Raw genomic sequence first — 24,035 nt, forward strand, 5'->3', positions numbered from 1 at the left:
CACAGATGTGGATTAAGCTTCAGCTTTACATTTCTCCACAGTAAAGGTGACATGATCTGTCTTCCATTATACCACCGAGCCCTGGGGAACATATACAACTCAGGCATAGCCTGTTTCATACATGTGAGACTGTGACTGTTTGCACATATAAGTGTGTAGTGTGTAGTGTGGGTTGACATGCATGTGTGTGTGCGTGAAAGAAAAATAAGACTTCAGGTGAGAAATCAGAAATATTAGCCTATTTATTACAGCAACATGAAGGACTTTAGAATGCATACACTCTGAACAAGCGCATATAAATCTGCCATGATGAAACATGATGTGACCAAGGTCAGGAAGGAAGAGAGACCAGGGAGAGAGAGAACAGTCTCACAAGTAATCAGTTTGGGAACATTTATAAAACCGGCCTAGCTTGGGGTAGAAGTATCTCCCAGCACAGATCTAGGATCAGCTTACTATTCCCATATCCTAACTTTAACTGTTAGAGGGGAAACACAAACTGACATGGGAACAGTGTCTAGGGACAACTCCAAGTGAAAGGGTTCAGAGCCTGGCTGAGAATCAGGGGTTAGGGGTTATGGGTCAAAGTCTATGACCTCTGGTTGGGGACTGACGGGCAAGCTTACCAAAGGAGGACAATGTCAAAATGTGTAAAGTACCAAAGTTATGAGTACTGACAGACTGGTAAACCTTCATCAGCCAACCACATATTTTTGCTGTTCTAAATCTGAACGTAAGGAGGAAAAATGCTGCTGTCCTTTGTTGAACATTTTAATCGAATTGATGACAACACAAAAGGATGCTGGCAATTCAATCCATTTACGGTATTGAAATACATCATCATCTGATAGTAGATCATTATCTGAGACCCCTCCGGGAAAGACAAAGGTTCATTTAGTTGTTTGATTTTCTCATCTACATCATGTTGTGTGTTTGTGTCTATGTGGGAGACATTGGAACCACTTGAAATAGCTTCTGGATATAAAGGTTCTCTGCTGTAAATTCACCACCTAGCTTACCCAGGTAAACCCACAAGTATAATTATTCAACCAAAACAGAACAATTTATCCTCTAGTGTACTTTTCATTACAGTATCCAATAAACAGGTGGTAGACCTGCCCTACCCCAATTCAACGTCTATTCCACATTGGTTCAACGTAATTCAGTTAAAATGACGTGGAAACAATGTGGATTCAACCAGTGTGTGCCCAGGGGGACAGCAGCAGTATAGAGTTTAGGAATCATAACAGAGGTTCTAAAAGCTGGGGTGTTTTCAGTTCTAAAAGCAGATATTGTCTGTGACGTCACCTCGGGGAAACAGATGAATACTGTATACAGACGTACTCATAACTCCGCCTCTATAGGGAGTAGGAGGGGTGGGGAACAGAAAAGCAAGGTAGCACAGTAAATAAGGCATCTAAAAGTTCATCATCCTCCGGTCGTCCGCCCGAGGGAAAACTGCAGTCACTGTCACCTGTCAATTAGAGGCCAAACCTTAATACTCATGCTACGCAATGTACATTCCATAGATCAGGTCAACGAATCACACGCTGCCTCATCTCCTATGATCCTCCTTCAGAATAAAAGTATCACCATCATTATCAACGTAATCATCATCATCACCATTATTGTGACAAACATTTTAGACTTTCATATCAACACTGTACATATTTTACACTATGGTACATTGGTATTTACTGTATGTTGCTGTGTTTGTAGTCCAGTCAGGTAGCAGAATAACACTGTTATCATGAACAGATACATACAGGGGTACAGTGCACAATGATGACAATTTTCAAACTAAACCGCTAACCAGGTTTTCAAGGATAACGCCACTCTTCCCTCCCCAAAGCAAGGGGGATGTTGGTTTTGATATGCAGTAAATGTTGTTCTGTTGAGTACAAAACACTGATGTTTTTGACTTATCCAGGAAATTAGGTTAGCAGGACTTGAGTTATAGATTTGGAAGCAGTTGGCATCACTGACAGTTTGTGCTAACTGCCACTGAACCAATATTAATCACTGAACAGAGATGATTAGTAAAACTATGATTGAACCCATATTAATCACTGAACAGAGATGATTAGTAAAACTATGATTGAACCCATATTAATCACTGAACAGAGATGATTAGTAAAACTATGATTGAACCCATATTAATCACTGAACAGAGATGATTAGTAAAACTATGATTGAACCCATATTAATCACTGAACAGAGATGGTTAGCACAAACTGTGACTGAACCCATATTAATCACTGAACAGAGATGATTAGTAAAACTATGATTGAACCCATATTAATCACTGAACAGAGATGGTTAGCACAAACTGAGACTGAACCCATATTAATCACTGAACAGAGATGATTAGTAAAACTATGATTGAACCCATATTAATCACTGAACAGAGATGATTAGTAAAACTATGATTGAACCCATATTAATCACTGAACAGAGATGATTAGTAAAACTATGATTGAACCCATATTAATCACTGAACAGAGATGGTTAGCACAAACTGTGACTGAACCCATATTAATCAATGAATAGAGATGGTTAGCACAAACTGTGACTGAACCCATATTAGTCACTGAACAGAGATGGTTAGCACAAACTGTGACTGAACCCATATTAATCACTGAACAGAGATGGTTAGCACAAACTGTGACTGAACCCATATTAGTCACTGAACAGAGGTGGTTAGCACAAACTGTGACTGGACCAATATTAATCACTGAACAGAGGTGGTTAGCACAAACTGTCACTGAACCAATATTAATCACTGAACAGAGATGGTTAGCACAAACTGTCACTGAACCCATATTAATCACTGAACAGAGATGATTAGTAAAACTATGATTGAACCCATATTAATCACTGAACAGAGATGGTTAGCACAAACTGTGACTGAACCCATATTAATCACTGAACAGAGATGGTTAGCACAAACTGTGACTGAACCCATATTAGTCACTGAACAGAGGTGGTTAGCACAAACTGTGACTGAACCCATATTAGTCACTGAACAGAGGTGGTTAACACAAACTGTGACTGAACCCATATTAATCACTGAACAGAGGTGGTTAGCACAAACTGTCACTGAACCAATATTAATCACTGAACAGAGGTGGTTAACACAAACTGTGACTGAACCCATATTAGTCACTGAACAGAGATGGTTAGCACAAACTGTCACTGAACCCATATTAATCACTGAACAGAGAGGATTAGTAAAACTATGATTGAACCCATATTAATCACTGAACAGAGATGATTAGTAAAACTATGATTGAACCCATATTAATCACTGAACAGAGATGGTTAGCACAAACTGTGACTGAACCCATATTAGTCACTGAACAGAGGTGGTTAGCACAAACTGTGACTGAACCCATATTAGTCACTGAACAGAGGTGGTTAACACAAACTGTGACTGAACCCATATTAATCACTGAACAGAGGTGGTTAGCACAAACTGTCACTGAACCAATATTAATCACTGAACAGAGGTGGTTAACACAAACTGTGACTGAACCCATATTAGTGACTGAACAGAGGTGGTTAGCACAAACTGTCACTGAACCCATATTAATCACTGAACAGAGATGGTTAGCACAAACTGTGACTGAACCCATATTAGTCACTGAACAGAGGTGGTTAGCACAAACTGTCACTGAACCCATATTAATCACTGAACAGAGATGGTTAGCACAAACTGTGACTGAACCCATATTAGTCACTGAACAGAGGTGGTTAGCACAAACTGTGACTGAACCCATATTAGTCACTGAACAGAGGTGGTTAGCGCAAACTGTGACTGAACCCATATTAGTCACTGAACAGAGATGGTTAGCACAAACTGTGACTGAACCCATATTAATCACTGAACAGAGGTGGCTAGCACAAACTGTGACTGAACCCATATTAGTCACTGAACAGAGGTGGTTAGCACAAACTGTGACTGAACCCATATTAATCACTGAACAGAGATGGTTAGCACAAACTGTGACTGAACCCATATTAATCACTGAACAGAGATGGTTAGCACAAACTGTGACTGAACCCATATTAGTCACTGAACAGAGGTGGTTAGCACAAACTGTGACTGAACCCATATTAGTCACTGAACAGAGGTGGTTAACACAAACTGTGACTGAACCCATATTAATCACTGAACAGAGGTGGTTAGCACAAACTGTCACTGAACCAATATTAATCACTGAACAGAGGTGGTTAACACAAACTGTGACTGAACCCATATTAGTCACTGAACAGAGATGGTTAGCACAAACTGTCACTGAACCCATATTAATCACTGAACAGAGAGGATTAGTAAAACTATGATTGAACCCATATTAATCACTGAACAGAGATGATTAGTAAAACTATGATTGAACCCATATTAATCACTGAACAGAGATGGTTAGCACAAACTGTGACTGAACCCATATTAGTCACTGAACAGAGGTGGTTAGCACAAACTGTGACTGAACCCATATTAGTCACTGAACAGAGGTGGTTAACACAAACTGTGACTGAACCCATATTAATCACTGAACAGAGGTGGTTAGCACAAACTGTCACTGAACCAATATTAATCACTGAACAGAGGTGGTTAACACAAACTGTGACTGAACCCATATTAGTCACTGAACAGAGGTGGTTAGCACAAACTGTCACTGAACCCATATTAATCACTGAACAGAGATGGTTAGCACAAACTGTGACTGAACCCATATTAGTCACTGAACAGAGGTGGTTAGCACAAACTGTCACTGAACCCATATTAATCACTGAACAGAGATGGTTAGCACAAACTGTGACTGAACCCATATTAGTCACTGAACAGAGGTGGTTAGCACAAACTGTGACTGAACCCATATTAGTCACTGAACAGAGGTGGTTAGCACAAACTGTGACTGAACCCATATTAGTCACTGAACAGAGATGGTTAGCACAAACTGTGACTGAACCCATATTAATCACTGAACAGAGGTGGCTAGCACAAACTGTGACTGAACCCATATTAGTCACTGAACAGAGGTGGTTAGCACAAACTGTGACTGAACCCATATTAGTCACTGAACAGAGGTGGTTAGCACAAACTGTGACTGAACCCATATTAGTCAGTGAACAGAGGTGGTTAACACAAACTGTGACTAAACCCATATTAGTCACTGAACAGAGGTGGTTAGCACAAACTGTGACTGAACCCATATTAATCAGGGGTGAAATGAGGCAAAAACCACCACTCACCTCACTCAAGTCAAGTCTACCTCACAACCAATCCTGCTTGTCTGACATAGCCCAACATTTCAGAGCAATACTAACTATACATGGCACAACATCTGAAAAACAGATATACATTGCAAACAGTGTCAACTTCACAGATTATCTACTTTGCTCTTCTTCTGTCACAAACCTTTACAGTAAGCTTCTCCAACTGAGGAGGCCAACTCTTCAGAAAATGCAGAAAATGCACTAACACTGTATTGAACTGCAGGTTTCTGACTAACTGCAACCTATAGGTAGCTGCTGTAGGCCGTACTAAATGAAATCTGGTAGGGCATCTCATTCAAGTGAACTGTGTGAGTCTGGAAGTCGTGGCTATGGAAGACCTACATGTATCTATCCCTGGCCAAACGCAACGGAAGTCTTCTGAGACCATGAATAGACATCCCCATCTCATATTTTCACATCTTTCTATTTCTCCTATCTCCCCCACACATCATGATTGGTCCAATAGCATTGTGGGGAGGGGCTTAGAGAAAGAGGAGGGGCCTGACAACACATGCACCAGGAAGGAACAGCCCACCTGCGTTGCCTGGCGATAACAACTTTACTTTCTAGACTGGCGGACTGACACACACCTCTTGTAAACGCTTATCTATACATATACAATATTGGTCATGTAAACTATGTGGAAAATAAACAAAGCTAATCAAAAAAAGAAAAAAGAAACAACCATAAAAACAACTGTACACGAAACTTCACAGACAATGATGATAATTATAATCAAATTGTATTTTTTGTTATTTTTTAGTTTTGTTATTGTTGTTGTTGATATGGACTAAGATGTCTTGGTTGTAGCCTGGTATCTTAGGTTGCTGGGTTGCTAGGCCTCTGAAGGCGTGGACGGAAGCTGGAAGTGCCTACGCTATCAAAACATCCAGGACCGGTGGAATGGTGAAACTACAAAGAGGAAATAAAGGAGCTAAGCGTAAATTACGGCTCCATCTCAGTGTCTTTGTATGGGGAAACCCAACCCAGAATGTCCATGTCGGCTCAATCTGAGTGTGTCTCAATGGGTAAACTCAGAGAAGAGCATCCATTTTGGCATTCCCTCCCAGTGTGTCTCTATAGGGAAACTGTTATACTTGGACGTGGGTCCCCTGGGACTGAAGGATCTGGACACTGGAGATGATCTTCTTCTGGTGACCCGCCAAGGTCACATCCATCTTAACGAGCTCACTAGAGGAGAGGACAGAGGAAGAAGGGAGTTTACAAAATGACAAAATTGACAACAGACTCCTCTTTTCTCTAGCTCTGCCTACTCCTACTCTCTTTTCTCCAACCCTAGCCCCCAGGCCAGCTCTGCCCATGTCTCTCACCTGATGCTGATGTAGAGGACAGAGTCCAGGGTGACATATCCAGCGCTGGTGAAGTTCCCCTTGTACTGTCCCATCTTGATGGCATCCAGCCACTCCTCCATCGTACTCACACTGAACTCTGGAGTGGTCGGGTCTTCCCTGCTGGGCAAACAGGAGAGAATATACACATTCTTTAAATAAGACAGTCCAGATACAGTACTAGTTCTAATAGTTTATTATGGATCTGACAGTGTGTGCTTGAAGACTGGATCTACAGTGGTTCTGATTGTGCGTGTGGTTTTGGCCCCACTCACCATAATGAGCTGTTCGCCAGCTCTCGGAGGCTGGCTGGATCTCTGATCAGCTTATCCAGGGTGGTGACGATCTGGCCAAACTTAGGCCGTTCGCTGCGGCCCTTCTCCCAACAGTCCAACATCAGCTGGTGGAGGACCACAGGACAGTCCATAGGGGCCGGAAGACGGTAACCCTCATCTATCGCTTTGATCACCTAGTGGGGAAGAAATAAAAAATAGAGGAGGATTAGATGGTCCTTAGTCAATCACAGTAATCATCTACCGAGTATGGGAGAGAAAGCCAACTGAGTCCACCGAGCTTCTACGCCAAACCAACCCACGATTGACAAGAACAGCCATCAAGAGTAAATCATTGATGAATCATTACCATATCAGCTATACACCGACACTGTGCTTTATTATAATGGAACTACTCACATCCTGGTTGGACATCTCCCAGTAGGGTCTCTCTCCATATGAGACCACCTCCCACATGACGATGCCGTAGCTCCACACATCACTGGCTGACGTGAACTTCCTGTAGGCAATAGCCTCTGGAGACGTCCAGCGGATGGGGATCTTCCCTCCCTGGAAGGGTTAATAAGATGATCATAAAGGGTTAATAACACATTTAGAAAGGGTTAATAAAACATTTAGAAAGGGTTAATAAAACATTGCTGAATGGCTGATACAATATATTTTTTAAACAACTAGAATTCATTAATTTCTACTTTGGCAAATGATTGAATTGAGTTGAAAGAGAGAGTGAACAATGCACGTTGTGGAGGCATAGGTAGGAAAGCTCAAATAACTGCATGGAAACACACAACAGAGTTACGGTTCTACCTCATACTTTTTATTGATTAAAACCCTCAAACACAGAGCATCTCTTTCTATTCACACACCAACAGAGAGAACGCAGTAGTGCTTTGACTTCCTTCCTCCATCTCTCCCTTTTCACTCATCTTTCACAAGCCTTTTTTACTTTGTTGTTCACAGGGAAAATAAAGAGAAAAGAAGAGTATATGAAGAGTTTATATCCGACAATTTTTCACATTTGTGTTTTTTCATGAGAAATGATTGCTTATGGGTACCTTCATGTATGTGTAAAATATTAGTGTTCTCAGATTTTTTATTAATACATTTTAGCTGTGTATTAAAACGTTTTTGTTGTTGCTGAATGCATATATATATACATTGTAGCTGGAATGTAATGTTCGTATTCTGTACATTTGCCTATGATATGTGGTTGTCTCAACAAGCTATTTTAAGATTAATACATTAACTGTAAGTCGCTCTGGATAAGAGTATCTACAGTACCAGTCAAAAGTTTGGACAAACCTACTCATTCAAGGGTTTTTCTTTATTTTTACTATTTTCTACATTGTAGAATAACAGTGAAGACATCAACACTATGAAATAACACTTGGAATCACATATCAATCAAAAAAGTGTTAAACAAATCAAAATACATTTTATATTTTATATTCTTCAAAGTAGCCACCCTTTGCATTGATGACAGCTTTGCACACCTTAGCATTCTCTCAACCAGCTTCATGAGTAATGCTTTTCCATCTAATGCTTTTCCATCTATGTAACATTGCAAAAATCAGAAACTTTCTGTCCAAAAATGATGCAGAAAAATGTATCCATGCTCTTGTTACTTCTAGGTTAGACTACTGCAATGCTCTACTTTCCGGCTACCCGGATAAAGCACTAAATAAACTTCAGTTAGTGCTAAATACAGCTGCTAGAATCCTGACTAGAACCCAAAAATTTGATCATATTACTCCAGTGCTAGCCTCCCTACACCTGCTTCCTGTTAAGGCAAGGGCTGATTTCAAGGTTTTACTGCTAACCTACAAAGCATTACATGTGCTTGCTCCTACCTATCTTTCCGATATGGTCCTGCCGTACATACCTACACGTACGCTACGGTCACAAGACGCAGGCCTCCTAATTGTCCCTAGAATTTCTAAGCAAACAGCTGGAGGCAGGGCTTTCTCCTATTGAGCTACATTTTTATGGAATGGTCTGCCTACCCATGTGAGAGACGCAGACTCGGTCTCAACCTTTAAGTCTTTACTGAAGACTCATCTCTTCAGTAGGTCATATGATTGAGTGTAGTCTGGCCCAGGAGTGTGAAGGTGAACGGAAAGGCGCTGGAGCAACGAACCGCCCTTGCTGTCTCTGCCTGGCCGGTTCCCCTCCACTGGGATTCTCTGCCTCTAACCCTATTACAGGGGCTGAGTCACTGGCTTACTGGTGCTCTTCCATGCCGTCCCTAGGAGTGGTGCATCACTTGAGTGGGTTGAGTCACTGACGTGATCTTCCTGTCTGGGTTGGCGCTCCCCCTTGGGTTGTGCCGTGGCGGAGATCTTTGTGGGCTATACTCGGCCTTGTCTCAGGATGGTTGGTGGTTGAAGATATCCCTCTAGTGGTGTGGGGAATGTGCTTTGGCAAAGTGGGTGGGGTTATATCCTGCCTGTTTGGCCCTGTCCGGGGGTATCATCGGATGGGGCCACAGTGTCTCCTGACCCCTCCTGTCTCAGCCTCCAGTATTTATGCTGCAGTAGTTTATGTGTCGGGGGGCTAGGGTCAGTCTATTATATCTGGAGTACTTCTCCTGTCTTACCGGGTGTCCTGTGTGAATTTAAGTATGCTCTCACTAATTCTCTCTTTCTCTCTTTCTTTCTTTCTCTTTCTCGGAGGACCTGAGCCCTAGGACCATGCCTCAGGACTACCTGGCATGATGACTCCTTGCTGTCCCCAGTCCACCTGGCCGTGCTGCTGCTCCAGTTTCAACTGTTCTGCCTGTGGCTATGGAACCCTGACCTGTTCACCGGACGTGCTACCTGTCCCAGACCTGCTGTTTTCAACTCTCTAGAGACAGCAGGAGCGGTAGAGATACTCTTAATGATTGGCTATGGAAAGCCAACTGACATTTACTCCTGAGGTGCTGACTTGTTGCACCCTCGACAACTACTGTGATTATTATTATTTGACCATGCTGGTCATTTATGAACATTTGAACATATTTGCCATGTTCTGTTATAATCTCTACCCGGCACAGCCAGAAGAGGACTGGCCAACCCTCATAGCCTGGTTCCTCTCTAGATTTCTTCCTAGGTTTTGGCATTTCTAGGGAGTTTTTCCTAGCCACCATGCTTCTACACCTGCATTGCTTGCTGTTTGGGGTTTTAGGCTGGGTTTCTGTACAGCACTTTGAGATATCAGCTGATGTAAGAAGGGCTATATAAATACATTTGATTTGATTTTCCAACAGTCTTGAAGGAGTTCCCACATATGTTGAGCACTTGTTGGCTGCTTTTCCTTCACTCTGCGGTCCAACTCATCCCAAACCATCTCAATTGGGTTGAGGTCAGGTGATTGTGGAGGCCAGGTCATCTGATATAGCACTCCATCACTCTTCTTCTTGGTCAAATAGCCCTTACACAGCCTGGAGGTGTGTTTTGCGTCATTGTCCTGTTGAAAATCAAATGATAGTCACACTAAGCGCAAACAAGATGGGATGGCGTATCGCTACAGAATGCTGTGGTAACCATGCTGATTAAGTGTGCCTTGAATTCTAAATAAATCACAGGCTGTGTCACCAGCAAAGCACCCCCTCCCTATCACACCTCCTCCTCCATGCTTCACGATGGGAACTACACATGAGGAGATCATCCGGGAGATCATCCGTTCATCTACTCTGCGTCTCACAGAGACACGGCGGTTGGAACCAAAAATCTAACATTTGGACTCGTCAGACCAAAGGACAGATTTCCACTAGTCTAATGTCCATTTCTCGTGTTTCTTGGCCCAAGCAAGTCTCTTCTTATTATTTGTGTCCTTTAGTAGTGATTTATTTGCAGCAATTCAACCATGAATGCCTGATTCACTCAGTCTCCTTTAACAGTTGATGTTGAGATGGGTCTGTTACTTGAACTCTGTGAAGCATTTATTTGGGCTGCAATCCGAGGTGCAGTTAACTCTAATGGACTTATCTTCTGCACCAGAGGTAACTCTGGGTCTTCCTTTCCTATGTCGGTCTTCATGAGAGCCAGTTTCATCATAGCGCTTGCAACTGCACTTGAAGAAACTTTCAAAGTTCTTGAAATTTTCCGGATTGACTGACCTTCATGTCTTAAAGTAATGATGGACTGTCGTTTATCTTTGCTTATTTGAGCTGTTCTTGCCATAATATAGACTTGGTATTTTACCAAATAGGGCTATCTTCCGTATGCCACCCCTACCTTGTCACATCACAACTGATTGGCTCAAATGCATTAAGAAGGAAAGAAATTCCACAAATTAACTTTTAACAAGGCACACCAATTAATTGAAATACATTCCAGGTGACCAGTTTATGAAGCTGGTTGAGAGAATGCCAAGAGTGTTCAAAGCTGTCATCAAGGCAAAGGTTGGCAACTTTGACGAATCTCAAATATAAAATATATTTGGATTTGTTTAACCTTTTTTGGTTACTACATGATTCCATATGTGTTTTTCCATAGTTTTGATGTCTTCACTATTATTCCACAATGTAGAAAACAGTAAAAATAAAGGAAAAACCCTTGAATGAGTAGGTATGTCCAAACTGTTGACTGGTACTGTCTAACGTGTTGCAAAAATACGTAACTATTTGTCTCTCTAAAATGAAACCATCAAGTGATGAAACCACTTCTGTCATTGGACAACCTCATGCCATGAATAGATAGTGAAAAAACAAACCAATCTCTGTTTAATCAATAAAAGCTAATTTACCAAAATTTCAGAAGATTTTAAGAAACTCTTCATATGGAATAGTTTCAGCAGAAAACAGGCTTTTAAAAGGCATGGGGACTGTGTATAACAAGCACAAAGGAGACAGCATTAGGATGCCTGTTTGGCTCCCTATGCAGATCACACCACTATTTTAAAATGCTGCTAATGCTGCACTCCTACTCCTACACGGATCACACCAGTGTTTTAACATTCTACTACTGCACTCGTATAGTCCCAGCTCTCTAGTCAAAGTCAAATGAAAGAGACAAAGTGAGCAGTCTCCATCTACAGTACATCTCTCCCTCTCTCATCTCTCTCTTCTTCATCTCGCTCCACTTTTACTCTCTCTCTTGCTTTCTCTCTAACTCTATCCCTCACTCACTCCCCCCCCCTCTCTCTAATTTTCTCTCATCTCTCTCTCTTTTAATTCAATTATATTCAAAGGGGCTTTATTGGTATTGGAAACGTGTTTACATTGCCAAAGCAATTAAAATAAACAACGAACAAAAGTGAGAAGACTCAAAACATCATCAACAAAAATCTATAAAAAATGTAAAGTAAACATTGCACTCCCAAAGGTTTGAAAATAATAAAGACATTTCAAGGGTTATATTATAAACTATATTGTCAGCTATGTTTTAGCAAGGTGCAAATAGTTGAAGTACAAATAGTAGGTTAAGATAAATAAACACATAAATATTGGTGGTATTTACAATGTTGTTTGTGCCGCACTGGTTCACCTTTTCTCATAGCAACGGGTCAAACAGTGCATTTGGAAAGTATTCAGACCCCTTGACTTTTTACACATTTTATTACATTACAGCTTTATTTTTCCCCTCATCAATCTACACACACCTCATAATGAAAAGGCAAAAACAGAATTTTAGACATTTTTGCACATTTATAATAAAAAAGAAACTGAAATATGATATCAACATTCAGTATTCAGACCCTTTACTCATTACTTTGTTGAAGCTAATTTGGCAGTGATTACAGCCTAAAGTCTTCTTGAGAATGATGCTACAAGTTTTGCACACCTGTATTTGGGAATTTTATCCCATTCTCCTCTACAGATCCTCTTAAGCTCTGTCAAGTTGGATGAGGAGTGTCGTTGCACAGCTATTTCCAGGTCTCTCCAGAGATCTTAGATCGGGTTCAAGTCCTGGATGGGCCACTCAAAGACATTCAAATACTTGTCCCGAAGCCACTCCTGCGTTGTCTTGGCTGTATGCTTAGGGCCATGGTCCTGTTGGAAGGTGAACCTTCGTACCATTCTGAGGTCCTGAGCACTCTGGAGCAAGTTTTCTTTAAGGATCTCTCTGTACTTTGCTTTGTTCATCTTTCCCTCGATCCTGACTAGTCTCCCAGTCCCTGTCGCTGAAAAACATCTCCACAGCATGATGCTGCCACCCCCATGCTTCAACGTAAGGATGGTGCCAGGTTTCATCCAGACGTGACGCTTGGCATTCAGGCCAAGGAGTTCAAACTTGGTTTCATCAGACCAGAGAATCTTGTTTTTCATGGTCTGAGAGTCCTTTAGGTGCCTTTTAGCAAAGTCCAAGTGGGTTGTCATTTGCCTTTTACTGAGGAGTGGCTTCCATCTGGCCACTCTACCATAAAGGCCTGATTGGTGGAGTGCTACAGAGATGGTTGCTCAGTTTGGCCGGGCGGCCAGCTCTAGGAAGAGTCTTGGTGATTCGAAACTTCTTCCATTTATGAATGATGGAGGTCACTGTGATCTTGGAGACCTTCAATGTTGCAGACATTTTTGGTACCCGTCCACAGATCTGTGCCTCGACACAATCCTGTCTCGGAGCTCTACGGACAATTCCTTCGACCTCATGGCTTGGTTTTGCTCTGACCTGCACTGTCATCTGTAGGACCTTATATAGACAGGTGTGTGCCTTTCCTAATCATGTCCATGAATTTAATTTACCACAGGTGGACTCCAATCAAGTTGTAGAAACATCTCAAGGATGATCAATGGAAACAGGATGCACCTGAGCTCAATTTTGCTTTGTCATTATGGGGTATTGCGTGAAGATTGATGAGGAACAAATGTAATTGAATACATTTTAGAATAAGGCTGTAATGTAATAAAATGTGGAAAGAGTCAAGGGATTTGAATACTTTCCGAATGCACTGTACATCTTGCTGCTGTGATTTGACACTGCGGTATTTCGCCTAACACATATGGGAGTTTATCAATGTTTGATTTGTTATCCCATTCTTTGTGGGTCTCTCTCTCTAACTCCTTCCCTCTTATCTCTCTTATCTCTAACTCTACCCCTCCCTTCTCTCTCACTCCATCTCTTCCTAATCTCGCTTCACTCTTACTCTCCTCTCTCTCCTACTAAACCTCCCTCTCCTCTCTATGGCATGTAGGTCTGTGTGTGTGTGTGTGTGTGTGTGTGTGTGTGTGTGTGTGTGTGTGTGTGTGTGTGTGTGTGTGTGTGTGTGTGTGTGTGTGTGTGTGTGTGTGTGTGTGTGTGTGTGTGTGTGGGGGGGGGGGGGGGGGGGGGTAGATGTAGGTGAAACACTTCTCCCAGGGCTATCTATGCTAATGTCCCATTAAAGAAACATCTCTAACACTTCCCTGTGAATACCGATGGAGAAGTGTCTTTGTGAGCATATCATATGAGGCACCATGCAGTGCAGCGCTGCTTATTACGCCATTTACAGCCTGTGTATAATGCTCAGTGAATGGGGTTACACGTAGGATTCGTTATAAGGCTATGTCTGTGTTGTATGTTATTATATAATGCATTATTTATAGCATGTAAACTGTTCTCTGTGGCTACTAGCTTCTCAACATCTTCTCAACGGCTACTAGCTAGCTTCTATATTTCCCTATTACAGCACGGTGATGATGAAATGTCTTCATATTTGCTGCTGGCTTTTTTTAACCTTTATAATTCCACAACCTTTTAATTCCACTCTCTCCTTGTTACTTTTTAATTCACATTTTCACATTTGGACCAGTTCCTCCACTCTCTTCTCGTTACTTTTTAATTCACATTTTCATATTTGGACCGGTTCCTCCACTCTCTTCTCGTTAGTTTTTAATTCCCATGTTCGTATTTGGACAGGATCATCCTCTCTCCTCTTCTTCAAGTCTTAGAGGTCCTATAGGGCAGGAGTTTGACAGCTCCAACAAGCTACTTTATTCCTCTCCACTAACCCTGAGCCAGATTCACATTAATCCCACCACTCATTATGTCTCGTTAAGCCTTATAACTCGTTAGAATAATTAGGGCTTGTTAGGCGCAACCTTGAAACCAGCAGGTCTTTTAGCACCTGGAGTGGAGAGTGCTGGGTAGTTAGGAAGATACATATGTCCAATTCCAACCTCTAACCCACCTGGAGTGGAGAGTGCTGGGTAGTTAGGAAGATACATATGTCCAATTCTAACCTCTAACCCTTTGCCCGCTATGGTTTTTTGTAGATCTGAACGGATTATACCTATCCAGTCCTTCTATATCTTCTGGAAGTGCCAAGGGGGTAAAGGGGTTGATCTGGCATGGGGCATTAGAACGAGTTCTCTCTTCATCTCCAGGGGGTAAAGGGGTTGATCTGGCATGGGGCATTAGAACGAGCTCTCTCTCTTCATCTCCAGGGGGTAAAGGGGTTGATCTGGCATGGGGCATTAGAACGAGCTCTCTCTCTTCATCTCCAGGGGGTAAAGGGGTTGATCTGGCATGGGGCATTAGAACGAGCTCTCTCTCTTCATCTCCAGGGGGTAAAGGGGTTGATCTGGCATGGGGCATTAGAACGAGCTCTCTCTCTTCATCTCCAGGGGGTAAAGGGGTTGATCTGGCATGGGGCATTAGAACGAGCTCTCTCTCTTCATCTCCAGGGGGTAAAGGGGTTGATCTGGCATGGGGCATTAGAACGAGCTCTCTCTCTTCATCTCCAGGGGGTAAAGGGGTTGATCTGGCATGGGGCATTAGAACGAGCTCTCTCTCTTCATCTCCAGGGGGTAAAGGGGTTGATCTGGCATGGGGCATTAGAACGAGCTCTCTCTCTTCATCTCCAGGGGGTAAAGGGGTTGATCTGGCATGGGGCATTAGAACGAGCTCTCTCTCTTCATCTCCAGGGGGTAAAGGGGTTGATCTGGCATGGGGCATTAGAACGAGCTCTCTCTCTTCATCTCCAGGGGGTAAAGGAAGGGACAATGGACTAAACGGGTGAGAGGAGCGAGGGGTGAAGGGATGAGAGAGAGAGGTAAGACAATAAAAACTTTTTCGTTGCGAAACCTGCAATAATCCCAGTAGGAAGACAAGGGGCACTGTTAAGCACAGATCAGATACAACAGCCGACATGAGATGAGACAAAACTAGGCAGTTTTAGAATATTACTTTGTAGAACAGCTGACTGAGGACCGGGCATTCAGATCAAACAGTGTATTCCCTGACGAAGGCCTTGCAGCCAAAATGCGTCAGAGTTTCGAACTTTGTTTCCATTGAACATGCAATACAAATAAAGGCATTTTAATGAATGGTCTTCCTTTCTTTTTGAAGACGAAATGCGTAGTTGAGATTAAGGACCTTGGGACTAAACACCTCCCTCTGCAACTGGATCCTGGACTTCCTGATGGCCCGCCACCAGGTGGTAAGGGTAGGTAACAACACATTCGCCATGCTGGTCCTCAACACGGGGTCCCTCAGGCTTGCGTGCTCAGTCCCCTCCTGTACTCCATGTTCACTCATGACTGCATGGGCAGGCACGACTCCAACACCATCATTAGGTTTGCAGACGACACAACAGTGTTAGGCCTGATCACCGACAACAATGAGACAGCCTATAGGGAGGAGGTCAGAGACCTGGCTGTGTGTGCCAGGATAACAACTTCTCCTTCAATGTGATCAAGACAAAAGAGATGATTGTGGACTACATTCTCATCGACGGGGCTGCAGTGGAGCAGGTTAAGAGCTTCAGCTTCAAACTCCAGCCACCCTAGTCATAGACTGTTCTCTCTGAAACCGCACGGCAAGCGCTACCTTAGCGCCAAGTCTAGGTTAAAAAAGCTTCTTAACAACTTCTACCCCTAAGTCATTAGACTCCTGAAGAGCTAATCAAATGGCTACCCAGACTACCTGCATTGCCCCCCCCCCTCCCCTTTTTACGCTGCTGCTACTCTCTGTGTATTATCTATGCAGTCACTTTACCTCTACCTACATGTACATATTACCTCAATTACCTCAACTAACCGGTGCCCCCGCACTTTGACTCTGTACCGGTACCCCCTGTATATAGTCTCCACATTGACTCTGTACCGGTACCACCTGTATATAATATAGTCTCCGCATTGACTCTGTACCGGTACCACCTGTATATAGTCTCCACATTGACTCTGTACCGGTACCCCCTGTATATAGCCTCCACATTGACTCTGTACCGGTACCCCCTGTATATAGCCTCCACATTGACTCTGTACTGGTACCACCTGTATATAGCCTCCACATTGACTCTGTACCGGTACCCCCTGTATATAGCCTCCACATTGTCTCTGTACTGGTACCACCTGTTAATAGCCTCCACATTGACTCTGTACCGGTACCCCCTGTATATAGTCTCCACATTGACTCTGTACCGGTACCCCCTGTATATAGCCTCCACATTGACTCTGTACCGGTACCCCCTGTATATAGCCTCCACATTGTCTCTGTACTGGTACCACCTGTTAATAGCCTCCACATTGACTCTGTACCGGTACCCCCTGTATATAGTCTCCACATTGACTCTGTACCGGTACCCCCTGTATATAGTCTCCACATTGACTCTGTACCAGTACCCCCTGTATATAGCCTCCACATTGACTCTGTACCGGTACCACATGTATATAATATAGCCTCCACATTGACTCTGTACTGGTACCACCTGTAAATAATATAGTCTCCACATTGACTCTGTACCGGTACCACCTGTATATAATATAGTCTCCACATTGACTCTGTACTGGTACCACCTGTATATAATATAGTCTCCACATTGACTCTGTACCGGTACCCCCTGTATATAGCCTCCACATTGACTCTGTACTGGTACCCCCTGTATATAGTCTCCACATTGACTCTGTACCGGTACCCCCTGTATATAGTCTCCACATTGACTCTGTACCGGTACCACCTGTATATAGTCTCCACATTGACTCTGTACCGGTACCACCTGTATATAGCCTCCACATTGACTCTGTACTGGTACCACCTGTATATAATATAGTCTCCACATTGACTCTGTACTGGTACCACCTGTATATAGTCTCCACATTGACTCTGTACTGGTACCACCTGTATATAGTCTCCACATTGACTCTGTACCGGTACCACCTGTATATAGCCTCCACATTGACTCTGTACTGGTACCACCTGTATATAATATAGTCTCCACATTGACTCTGTACCGGTACCACCTGTATATAGCCTCCACATTGACTCTTTACTGGTACCACCTGTATATAATATAGTCTCCACATTGACTCTGTACTGGTACCACCTGTATATAGTCTCCACATTGACTCTGTACTGGTACCACCTGTATATAGTCTCCACATTGACTCTGTACCGGTACCACCTGTATATAGCCTCCACATTGACTCTGTACTGGTACCACCTGTATATAATATAGTCTCCACATTGACTCTGTACTGGTACCACCTGTATATAGTCTCCACATTGACTCTGTACTGGTACCACCTGTATATAATATAGTCTCCACATTGACTCTGTACTGGTACCACCTGTATATAGTCTCCACATTGACTCTGTACTGGTACCACCTGTATATAGTCTCCACATTGACTCTGTACCGGTACCACCTGTATATAGTCTCCACATTGACTCTGTACTGGTACCACCTGTATATAATATTGTCTCCACATTGACTCTGTACTGGTACCACCTGTATATAGTCTCCACATTGACTCTGTACTGGTACCACCTGTATATAGTCTCCACATTGACTCTGTACCGGTACCACCTGTATATAGCCTCCACATTGACTCTGTACTGGGACCACCTGTATATAATATAGTCTCCACATTGACTCTGTACTGGTACCACCTGTATATAGTCTCCACATTGACTCTGTACTGGGACCACCTGTATATAATATAGTCTCCACATTGACTCTGTACTGGTACCACCTGTATATAGTCTCCACATTGACTCTGTACCGGTACCACCTGTATATAGTCTAGTTACTGTTATTCTACTGCTGCTCTATTATTATTTAAAAAAAAATGTTTAAACCTGCATTGTTGATTAAGGCCTTGTAAGTAAGCATTTCACTGTAAGATGTTCTATTCGGAGCATGTGACAAATCAAATCTGATTCGACTGTTTTCACAGTAATGGTGTCTCTTTACAATGAAGTGATGAAACTTTGAAACAAAGTTGCCACTTGTAGCAAGGTGTTGTAGCAACTAAGTATCATGAAATACATGCACCAGAAACAGGCCTCACTTTGTGACTTGTCTGATAAATATCAGCAAGCTAGGCTAGCTAGCTGCAGCAAAAAAGCTTTCACATTGGCGAAACCGATCCGTCTCGTCTCAATTTAGACTAACAGGGACTGACAGGCTGTTTCACGCGTGATTTGTCATTCTACCCCTCTCTCTCTTTCTCTCACAAAAAAAGAAGTAAATAAAGGGGACATTTGAAGGGAAGGGGTAAGGGGGAAAGTGGAAAGGAAAGAGAGTTGAGAAGGAGAAAGGCTAGGGAGTGAGGAAAGGAGAGAGAATTGAGAATGAGAAAGGCTAGGGAGTGAGGAAATGAGAGAGAGGTGAGAAGGAGAAAGGCTAGGGAGTGAGGAAATTAGAGAGAGAAGTGAGAAGGAGAAAGGCTAGGGAGTGAGGAAATTAGAGAGAGAGGTGAGAAGGAGAAAGGCTAGGGAGTGAGGAAAGGAGAGAGAGAGGTGAGAAGGAGAAAGGCTAGGGAGTGAGGAAAGGAGAGAGAGGTGAGAAGGAGAAAGGCTAGGGAGTGAGGAAATGAGAGAGAGAGGTGAGAAGGAGAAAGGCTAGGGAGTGAGGAAAGGAGAGAGAGGTGAGAAGGAGAAAGGCTAGGGAGTGAGGAAATGGGGATGAGGTTTGAGGTGGATGAGAGAGGTAAGAGAGAAAATAACAACATACTGGGAGGACAGGGGCACTGATATGGACTAACACGCTCTCTCCTCCTCCTCACAAACATACAGTAGGCTACAACATTAATACAAATATTTACTGTCTAAGCAAATTCCAATTGCACTATCATGTATGAGCCTTCCAATAACAAGGATTTCAATGCAATAATCCTTCACATAACACATTCTCGGTTCTCCTACCTGTGTGGTATAAGGGAGTGTGTCTGTCTTACCCGTGTGGTATAATGGTGTGTGTCTGTCTTACCCGTGTGGTATAAGGGAGTGTGTCTGTCTTACCCGTGTGGTATAAGGGTGTGTGTCTGTCTTACCCGTGTGGTATAAGGGTGTGTGTCTGTCTTACCCGTGTGGTATAATGGTGTGTGTCTGTCTTACCCGTGTGGTATAAGGGTGTGTGTCTGTCTTACCCGTGTGGTATAATGGTGTGTGTCTGTCTTACCCGTGTGGTATAAGGGAGTGTGTCTGTCTTACCCGTGTGGTATAAGGGAGTGTGTCTGTCTCACCCGTGTGGTATAAGGGTGTGTGTCTGTCTTACCCGTGTGGTATAAGGGAGTGTGTCTGTCTTACCCGTGTGGTATAATGGTGTGTGTCTGTCTTACCCATGTGGTATAAGGGAGTGTGTCTGCCTTACCCGTGTGGTATAAGGGAGTGTGTCTGTCTTACCCGTGTGGTATAAGGGAGTGTGTCTGTCTTACCCGTGTGGTATAATGGTGTGTGTCTGTCTTACCCGTGTGGTATAATGGTGTGTGTCTGTCTTACCCGTGTGGTATAAGGGTGAGTGCCTGTCTTACCCGTGTGGTATAATGGTGTGTGTCTGTCTTACCCGTGTGGTATAAGGGTGTCTGTCTTACCCGTGTGGTATAAGGGTGTGTGTCTGTCTTACCCGTGTGGTATAATGGTGTGTGTCTGTCTTACCCGTGTGGTATAATGGTGTGTGTCTGTCTTACCCGTGTGGTATAAGGGGTGTGCTGTCTTACCCGTGTGGTATAATGGTGTGTGTCTGTCTTACCCGTGTGGTATAAGGTGTGTGTCTGTCTTACCCGTGTGGTATAATGGTGTGTGTCTGTCTTACCCGTGTGGTATAATGGTGTGTGTCTGTCTTACCCGTGTGGTATAATGGTGTGTGTCTGTCTTACCCGTGTGGTATAAGGGAGTGTGTCTGTCTTACCCGTGTGGTATAAGGGTGAGTGTCTGTCTTACCCGTGTGGTATAAGTGTGTGTGTCTGTCTTACCCGTGTGGTATAATGGTGTGTGTCTGTCTTACCCGTGTGGTATAAGGGTGTGTGTCTGTCTTACCCGTGTGGTATAAGGGAGTGTAGTGCCTGTCTTACCCGTGTGGTATAATGGAGTGTGTCTGTCTTACCCGTGTGGTATAAGGGTGTGTGTCTGTCTTACCCGTGTGGTATAAGGGTGTGTGTCTGTCTTACCCGTGTGGTATAATGGTGTGTGTCTGTCTTACCCGTGTGGTATAATGGTGTGTGTCTGTCTTACCCGTGTGGTATAATGAGTGTGTGTCTGTCTTACCCGTGTGGTATAAGGGAGTGTGTCTGTCTTACCCGTGTGGTATAATGGTGTGTGTCTGTCTTACCCGTGTGGTATAATGGTGTGTGTCTGTCTTACCCGTGTGGTATAAGGGTGTGTGTCTGTCTTACCCGTGTGGTATAATGGTGTGTGTCTGTCTTACCCATGTGGTATAAGGGAGTGTGTCTGCCTTACCCGTGTGGTATAAGGGAGTGTGTCTGTCTTACCCGTGTGGTATAAGGGAGTGTGTCTGTCTTACCCGTGTGGCATAATGCTGTGTGTCTGTCTTACCCGTGTGGTATAATGGTGTGTGTCTGTCTTACCCGTGTGGTATAAGGGTGTGTGTCTGTCTTACCCGTGTGGTATAAGGGTGTCTGTCTTACCCGTGTGGTATAAGGGTGTGTGTCTGTCTTACCCGTGTGGTATAATGGTGTGTGTCTGTCTTACCCGTGTGGTATAATGGTGTGTGTCTGTCTTACCCGTGTGGTATAAGGGAGTGTGTCTGTCTTACCCGTGTGGTATAAGGGTGAGTGTCTGTCTTACCCGTGTGGTATAAGGGTGTGTGTCTGTCTTACCCGTGTGGTATAAGGGTGAGTGTCTGTCTTACCCGTGTGGTATAAGGGTGAGTGTCTGTCTTACCCGTGTGGTATAAGGGTGAGTGTCTGTCTTATCCATGTGGTATAAGGGTGTGTGTCTGTCTTACCCATGTGGTATAAGGGTGAGTGTCTGTCTTACCCATGTGGTATAAGTGTGTGTGTCTGTCTTACCCATGTGGTATCAGGGTGAGTGTCTGTCTTACCCATGTGGTATAAGTGTGTGTGTCTGTCTTACCTGGGTGGTGTATGCTGCCTCAGGGTCGTCCTCCAGTACTCGTGACAGGCCGAAGTCAGACACCTTACACACCAGGTTGCTGTTGACCAGGATGTTGCGGGCGGCCAGGTCTCGGTGAACGTAGCTCATGTCAGACAGGTACTTCATGCCCGACGCAATGCCACGCAGCATGCCCACCAGCTGGATCACTGTGAACTGACCATCTTGTTTCTATTGGAAAGAGGGAGAGGGAGATACAGAGAGAGAGAGAGGGGTGGGGGAGAAATGGAGAGAGAGAGAGAGAGAGAGATGTTAGCTGTTGTATGTTCTGTCGGTGTTGTCACCATCAGCCCAGCAACAATATACCCTTGGGGAACAATACAGTTCATTGAATTGGCTTGAATTCCATTGAACACACATATGCACATTGTGTTACCACCACAGCAGTCCTGCTCTGTGAATAACACCCCCAGCCTGACTCTATCTCATAAATCCTTCTCCACAGTTCCTCTACTAATATACAGCAGGCTGTATCACTGAGAACAGATCACCACTGTTACCACTCTCATTACCGCAATACAGATACAGTTCTCTTTAAGTGGAGCCCATTCCCCTCCACGATAATCTGGCTAAATGATGATGAAAACTGACAGGGAAGAGAAAGAAGACTGCTCTCTTAAACACACACACACACACACACACACACACACACACACACACACACACACACACACACACACACACACACACACACACACACACACACACACACACACACACACACACACACACACACACACACACACACACACACACACACACACACACACACACGTTGGCGATGTTTGATCTGGGTAGTGAGCATAATGACTGTCATAAAAAGCCAATATAATTCTGAGATCAGTTTTATGGGTAATAGGCTAAACACAGAGTTACACAGGTTTCATTAGACCCCAGATCAATGAAGAAGCACTGGTCACAAAAACAATGCATCTCTCTCTCTCTATTTCACTTTCACCCCTCTCTCCCTCTCCCCCTCTCTCTCTCTCTCTCTTTCATTCTATTTCACTTTCACCCCTCTCTCCCTCTCTATTTCACTTTCACCCCTCTCTCCCTCTCCCCCTCTCTCTCTCTCTCTCTTTCATTCTATTTCACTTTCACCCCTCTCTCCCTCTCTATTTCACTTTCACCCCTCTCTCCCTCTCCCCCTCTCTCTCTCTCTCTCTTTCATTCTATTTCACTTTCACCCCTCTCTCCCTCTCTATTTCACTTTCACCCCTCTCTCCCTCTCTCTCTCTCTCTCTCTCTATTTCACCCCTCTCTCCCTCTCTCTCTATTTCACTTTCACCCCTCTCTCCCTAACTCTCTCTCTCTCTTTCATTCTATTTCACTTTCACCCCTCTCTCCCTCTCTCCCTCTCTCCCTCTCTCTTTCTTATTATCTCTCTCACCCCATTTCTTTCTCCTTCCTTTGTCTCCCTCCCTCCCTTCCACTCTCCAATCCCCACTCCCCCCTTCTCTCTCAAATCCCTTACTGGAAGTGCTATAAGGAGAGATTGTTAAAGGAGGAAGTCTGTGGGTTAGAGAGACAGAGCTATCAATCAGCATTTCACAAAACAAGACATAATTAACTTCCTCCACAGCTTCTGAAACACCGGGAGAGGAGATACACTACTAGCCCATAGTTTTACAACACCTACTCATCAAAGGTTTTTTTATAATATTTTTACTATTTTCTAAATTGTAGAATAATAATGAAGACATCAAAACTATAAAATAACACATATGGAATCATGTAGTAACCAAAAAAAATGAAGCTGGTTGAGAGAATGCCACGGGTGTGCAAAGCTGTCATCAAGTCAAAGAGTGGCTATTTGAAGAATCTTAAATATAAAATATATTTTGATTTGTTTTCCACAT

The 24,035-nt window shown here is 43.5% G+C and overlaps 1 protein-coding gene across 2 annotated transcripts in view; it reads right to left on the minus strand.

The window, feature by feature from the left end:
- Positions 1 to 3,952: 3,952 nt before the first annotated feature.
- LOC139550370 (ephrin type-A receptor 3-like) overlaps positions 3,953 to 24,035 on the minus strand; it is a 196,223-nt gene continuing 176,140 nt past the window's right edge. The window contains exons 15-19 of one of the 2 annotated variants that reach the window (XM_071361234.1): positions 22,138 to 22,347; positions 7,322 to 7,471; positions 6,905 to 7,098; positions 6,612 to 6,749; positions 3,953 to 6,471 (exon numbers count right to left, since the gene is read on the minus strand). In XM_071361234.1, coding sequence (XP_071217335.1) covers positions 6,372 to 6,471; positions 6,612 to 6,749; positions 6,905 to 7,098; positions 7,322 to 7,471; positions 22,138 to 22,347 — 792 coding nt within the window. In that variant the 3' untranslated portion in view covers positions 3,953 to 6,371. Of the gene's footprint in view, positions 6,472 to 6,611; positions 6,753 to 6,904; positions 7,099 to 7,321; positions 7,472 to 22,137; positions 22,348 to 24,035 lie in introns of both variants that reach the window. The other variant, XM_071361233.1, reaches the window with a different exon arrangement.

Source organism: Salvelinus alpinus, chromosome 23 (genome assembly GCF_045679555.1).
Source record: "Salvelinus alpinus chromosome 23, SLU_Salpinus.1, whole genome shotgun sequence".
NCBI lineage: Eukaryota > Metazoa > Chordata > Actinopteri > Salmoniformes > Salmonidae > Salvelinus > Salvelinus alpinus.